Below are 7,027 nucleotides of genomic sequence, written 5' to 3'. Positions count from 1 at the left end.
TTCATGCTGATATTGGCTTTAATGGTGAAGTATTCATGCTGATATTGGCTTTAATGATGAAGTTAGCCTGCTAATATTGGTTTACTGGTGAAGTTATCATGCTAATATTGGTTTAATGGTGAAGTTATCATGCTAATATTGGTTTAATGGTGAAGTTATCATGCTAATATTGGTTTAATGGTGAAGTTATCATGCTGATAAATTGGTGATCCCAGTGAAAATTGCGTTTTAAAAAGATAGCCGTTAAAGTTTTTTGCACTTGAATGTCAGTAAGCTTTTAATAACTGTGTACATTTACCCCATTTCACAGTTTCATCACCATGTAAATTTGCCCAGTTTTAAGGGTCAGTACTACGTTAAGATTTATATATAAAAATTATAAGAATTATTAAATTTCTAGAAACGCGGGGCTCAACTGCCATCCATTCAGTTTTGACAAGGTGTGGATCAGCCTTTAGAGGACCGGTTTCAGAGCTGTTAAATAAGATTCTTGTCATATAATTTCACCTTGGTATACGGTTTCAAAAACTTCTGGTTAAAACAAACAAAGCATTGTTAGTTGACTAATTTTTTGTACAGCTCAGCATATGTTACATGCAGTGTGCCAGGCTTCCTATATAACGTTGTTTTACTTAGACTCTATGATGAGAAAAATATTTATTAAATTATAAATACAAACGTATTTGTTTTATTTGTAAAACTACATATTTAAAACAGGAATTGTAGAGAAATATTTGCTTTTTATTTTTAAATCGCCCTTGATACCGGCTTTAGACGGATTTGATGACTTATGAAACCATTGTATCTGTCTTGGGAAATAATAGTTGAGGTGGTTACCCTTATCTCAACGGGTGCAGTTTATTGTACGACATATCCAGATCAACAAACAGAGCGAGCATATTGTCGCGATAAAGTGAAGTGAATCATAAACTTAGATTCACAGACCAGCATGCTATCAACAAATTTACGTTTAATCTATTTGCATAATACTATGGTTTTATTTTTGAGTCAGTAATTTTATGGAAAAAAAAGGCTATGTTCACAAAAGGCGAATAAAATTAGCATAAAACCAACTTTAAACTTTACACAATCTTTTAAGGGCTTGTGTATATTTTCTAAAATTACAAGCGTATTTTCGTAAAATAGTAATACGTCAATGTGGACGTATTCTTCTCAACAGGTACTTCTTTATGCAGTTAGCAAACAACTTATATACAGGACATGGTGAAATTATGCAACAATGAATATTGATAATACAGAAAAAGGCTGCTGGATTTAACTAAGTGCATCGTGAAAAAGCACCAACGCTGGAGTATAATTGAATTTATGTTATTTGTATTTCACATGTTAATGGTACATTGCCGCGTTTTCATAATTCAGAGGTGTTCGCGACCCATTTCCGCAACAATGCGCTCCGTACTTTGGAACGTTGCTACGCTATAAGAGTGATAATGAAAGCCCACTTTTCGGTCATACAAGAGTTGGCTATGTGTGCTGTTCACTGGTTGCCTACGATCTAGTCTATAAATGCAAAATTAGAGACAGCTATGCGTATATAACCGTTTGTGTAGTTTTGTGCAAAAAGTCTGAAACAAACAAACAAACTTAACGTGGTAACACATATGGTGCAGGAAGAACAATTATACACTAACAGCGCTACCTATTTACAACCATTTGCTAAAATAGACAAGAGAAATAAATATAGGAACATTATTTTGTAACATAAGACAATCACGAAATGTTCTAAATTAACACAAAAACTTTATGTGGTAACGTTTTAATAAATTAAATAATTAAATTAAATTAGTGTAACTTAGCTTTTACATTGCATTTTGGAAACTAAACATTAAAGCTGAGGTCAGCTTGAGATAAACAACGATCATAATATTAGTATTCTTAGGTACACTGATTTTCCTGAATTATTATTGGGTAGGATCCACAGAATAACAGAAGGTTCGATCAGGAAATATATTACGGGGTAAATCTAAATCTTTTAACTGAGTTTAGCAAAGAAAATCTAGATACAGTGTGAAACAATCTGTATCAAACATAATAAAAAAATGAGTGTATTTATGATGCTTTTACTGGAGGTTTGAGGATTCTCAATAAAAAAGTAAATCTCTACGAAGAATTGTCCCAGACTGAGAACACACAGTATTTATATACACGAATCATTAACGTCATTCCTTCCCAGGACACGTGCAGCACCCAAATAATTGTTTTCCATTACTTCAAACAATAAGGGTTTGGTTTACTTTGAATTCCATGCAAGCTACTCGAGAGCTGTCTACACTAGCCATCCCTAATTTAACAGTGATAGAATAGAGGGAAGACAGCTAGTTAACATCATCCATGCCAACTCTTGGACTACTCTTTTACCAGCGAATAAAGGGGTTGACCGCTACGTTATAACACCTCCAATCTGAAAGGATGAACTTGAACGTGTTCGGTGATGGGGAAAAAATATGGGGAAAATATGGCTTTAATTAATGGTGAAGTTATCATGCTGATATTGGTTTAATGGTGAAGTCACGTGCATTAAAACGGAGACAAATTTCTGTTAAATAAGGGAATAGAAAACACGTAGTGTGCCTGCACCCTACAGTATTACAGGTAAACCAAGTTGAAGTCTCAAACCCAAAACCATTAGATTGCACTGAACCGTCAGATGAGTACCCAAGCTAATACAAATATTTTTAGTTATAATCTCATTAATATCTCGAGAGGTTTGGTCAATCTATGAAACTGTTGTTTAGCCTAAATTAATGCATATAGCTGACAATATGAATTAATATTTATAAAAAGAATTTGTAGTGTATTTGTATTTTGCATTTATGGCAAAGCCACTAAGGCTATTGCCCCCAAGTAGCAAAGCAGTAAGTCTGTGCTAGAAACCGGGTTTCGATACCCATGGTGGGCACAACACAGATAGTTCATTGTGTAGCTTGCGCTTGACTACAAACCAACAAACAAAACTAAGTATATTTATCTCGTCTCTAGTTTTGAACTACTGACTAGAGGAAGGTAACCAGTCAGCAGCACCCTATCACCCACCACGCTAAGATATTGACTGCCACTTTTAACGAACAACTTAAAGCGGGGTTGAGGATAGTTTGTAGTATCGCAGGGATTTGAAGCCGGCTCTCCAGCTCCGAAAAAAGTTCTATAGACATATAACTTTTTTCTAGCTTTTAAAAAACTTGAGCGTAATAAGGAAAATAAATTGGTGATACCTAAACAGTCTAGTTTTCATTGTATTAAATAAGGTTGTTACTTACAAAGTGCTTAAACGTTCTTGTATTATTTCATGTTAACTACAGTTGTTACTTACAAAGTGCTTAAAGACACTAGTTATCTATCATGTTACGTAGGGCTTTTACTTACAAAGTGTTTAAATATGACTGTTATATATAAAGCACTTGTTGCCCATCATGTTAAATATGGGCGTTACTTACAAAATGCTTAAACACTAGTTGTCTGTTATGTTAAACGCATATAAATCACTAATACACAAAAAATAAGTATTTTGATATTTATATATTCGTAATAATGTGGAGCAAATAACTCAAACTAGTGGTTTTTACAGAAATTCAATAAATACTAACAGTAAAAGGATTTATCCTATAAAATATACAATGGATGTACATTTTAACAAGTGGGAAAAATATTCCAAGAAATTCAAAGTGTAGTAATGGGCGTACCAAAAAGTGACGAAACAAGGTAAGAATGAGCATGGTGTAATAAAACTTCCGCTGTATAACTTTACAAGGGGTCGTATCCAACATTCGGTCCATGCCTACTTCGTTTATTTTTTAATATCTTCTATACAATAAACCCGATGAACTAAACTTATTAAACTCAGTGATGCTTATCATATGGTGATCAGAGATTTCTGTGAATCGAATTATTGGAGGCAATACAAGAGCTGTAAAGTATGGTTTATACGACACCAGAAGAATCAGATATTCGTGAGGACCCATAACTCGTGTGTCTCGTATGAGGTTTTTGTGTATCTACGTCATGAATTAGTTACGGTCTATACAAAAGTAGATAAATCATAGACACACTTTTGTATGTACTTATAAGTTGTATATTATCATGAACACAGACAAAACGAAGTGAGCATGGACGGATTTTGGACACGCCCCCTTGTGATGTTGAACAGAGGAAGTTTTATTACCTCACGCTTATTCCTACCTTGTTTCTTCACTTTTTGGTGCATCCTTTTCTGCACTTTCAGTTTTTTAAATATTTTTTCCATTTGTTCATGCACTTTTTTTCATACAAGGTGGTGTGTGTACACATTGTGTGTGTGCCTGTGTGTTCTACATGTGATGGCACAGACTATAGGTGCAATCTCATTTAGGTAATGTTGTGTGCATAAACTAAGGCTTGATAAGTTAGTTAGTTAATTTAATTAACTACTTCACGCTAGCACTATCACGTGGTCCCTGAGCTATTGTTCTATTTGGTGCACTTTTAACTATGATAATTCTGTTTGTTACGCAGCTAGAAGCGTTCAACGATATCAGTTCGTCAATGAGATTGAGAAATTTGTGTATCCGCCCCATTCCTACTTTAAGCACTAACTCACTTAAGATAGTTAAACAAGACATCAATTTATTAAGTACGTCTTCAACTGTCAGGGTACTTCATCACTTATCGTTATTCATACTTTCATAAAACTGGAAAAGAAAAGAAAGTGTATGAAAACTTGATTTTTTTTCGAACACAGAATAGCAAAGTACTTAATGTTACTCGTAGTTAGTTCGATTAATCTCAGCGTAATTATTCATGAAAGTCTTAGCTTATCCACAAATGTTATTATTAAACCCTTAAAACAACAATCTGTAGCAGGTTCAGGAAGAATGTTTGCCTAATTAGAGATATTTTCCTCGATCAGTTGCCGGCAATAATGAGTGTAAAGCAATTATTAGTTGGCGTGAGAAATAAAATGTTTTTTGAAATAGAGATTTCTTTTAGTGGGCACAGAGTTTTGAAAATAACTCATAAAGTACTGATGCGAATAAAAAAAAACAAATCGAAGAAATTATAACAAAAATGCTTAAATATTTCTATGTTTAATCAGTACAAAACTTCACATGCAAATGTGCATGATTTTAGACTAAAAATTGTCTGAGATTTACAAACACCTTGCTTTGTGCGTTGTTCGAATCCTGTCACCGAACATCCTCGCCCTTTCTTTTAGCTGTGGGGGCGTCATTATGTGGCGGTTAATCCCACTGGTCGTTGGTAAAGAGTAGTTCAAGAGATGTGGGAGGGTGATCAATCTAGTCAATCACTTCAAAATTAGAGACGGGTAGCGCAGGTAGCCTTCGAGTGGCTTTGCGCGAAAATTCAAAACAGACGTGCAAATCGTCCGTTGTTTTTCTTGTAACTAATTTCAATTCTTATTTTTAAATACCAATGAAACAATTTGATTGGCTTTGTTATTTATTTTATTATTGTTTTATGGTAGTTTATTTATTTATTCCAGTTGTGACAACAGAATAAGATGTGGAATTCAAAACGTTTGGTATTCTTGAGTGTTGTCGTCAGCGTAACGGTTATACGTTTTTACAACGCAGAAACATTGCAATGTGACAATTCAATACATAACTGCAAAATTGTTTGCTTGAGCGATAATATTGAAAATGACATCAAGCTTGAATGTTCTCTCTTGCCAAGGTTTAATAATTCTTTACTTGAAATCTTCAACTACAATTTAAAATTGGTTGAGTTGCAAATCCGAAATTCCGACTTAAGAGAGATAAAACATTTTGCAAATGTACAACTTGAAGACCTCAGGTCGATGAGTTTCTTCGCTTCAAATATTGACCAAGAAGCTTTAAGTGCAATTCTCATGTCAACTCCTAATCTGAAACATCTTATTTTGGAAGAAGAAAACCTTCAGCAAGTGAAAAGTGCAAACTTTCCAGAAGCATTTGGAGAAACGTTAGAAACCTTGGTGTTGAACAATGATAATATAAATGAAATTGAGATATCTGCATTCGAAGCTTTCAAAGGAAGCTTAAAAACATTAGAGCTTCGTGGAAACAAACTTGTCAACATCCCAGAAGCCATATATGGATCGAAGGTTCTGGAATTGCTTGACCTTAACAACAACAACAAAATTAAGTCAGTCTCGAACAAGGACGTTAATACACTGAAAACCTTGGATAATTTGAAAACTTTAAGAATGAATGGTGAGTTAATATCGAAATCTAGAACATTTATAAGCTACTTTTATAATTTTTAAACAACATGAAATCTATTGTTGTCGATCTAATGCGTCTATGTTTAAAAGTAAATGCTGGTAACTTAAACAACTATGTAATTTGATTACGCCAAGAAAACAGAGAGAGAAACTCAAACGATTTTAACATCAAAGACACATTTAACAAATTATTTTTTAACTATTCAGAATTTCAAAGTGCAAAGGTCATTCATTGTTATTATGTAATGCCATAGTTATTGTTGTTAAGTGAAACAATAATTTAAAGTGCAATTTTAAGCTGTATGTATACATTTTCATGTGTATATGATTCGATTAACGAATATTAATTCCTTGTACCGATTTCAATCTAGATAAAATAATATTTCAGTTGAATAATTTCATTATTCAACGTAATTTAGCATCCACTAAAATATGATACAGTTATCCGTTCACAGAAAAAAAAATCTCATTTTTTTAGCGGAATTATAGTAATTATATCAAAGCTTAACAACGAGTTCTAGTGCTTTTCATAAACAACATTTAATTTATTCTGAGATAAACTGTTGTTTGGTACATAGACTGCGCAGAGTAAACAACTAGCATTATATATATAATTATATATACACTTAGGTGTAGATTTTTGTCTTTCTATACATTACATTAAGTATGGTAACTAAGCATTCTCACTTTTTTTTTATTCCTGTAAACTCCCAGTGGAGCATAGGGCCGCAACAACACCTCGCCAACGGAAGGTGTTGTTGCAATTACTTGTAGCAGGTTGGTTTTTACGGGGTGGAGTTGCTAGCCCCG

General features: G+C 33.6%; 1 protein-coding gene across 1 annotated transcript in view; it reads left to right on the top strand.

The window, feature by feature from the left end:
* Positions 1-7,027, top strand: part of LOC106469179 (SLIT and NTRK-like protein 2) — a 12,342-nt gene that overhangs the window by 4,389 nt on the left and 926 nt on the right. The window contains exon 2 of the mRNA XM_013929644.2: positions 5,498-6,206. Within this exon, the coding sequence (XP_013785098.2) occupies positions 5,516-6,206 (691 nt within the window). The 5' untranslated portion in view covers positions 5,498-5,515. The remainder of the gene's footprint in view (positions 1-5,497; positions 6,207-7,027) is intronic.

This window comes from Limulus polyphemus, unplaced genomic scaffold (assembly GCF_000517525.1).
Source record: "Limulus polyphemus unplaced genomic scaffold, Limulus_polyphemus-2.1.2 Scaffold3340, whole genome shotgun sequence".
Taxonomy (NCBI): Eukaryota; Metazoa; Arthropoda; class Merostomata; order Xiphosura; family Limulidae; genus Limulus; species Limulus polyphemus.
The sequence above is the reverse complement of the archived record's forward strand: the minus strand, read 5'-3'. Positions and strand labels throughout refer to the sequence as shown.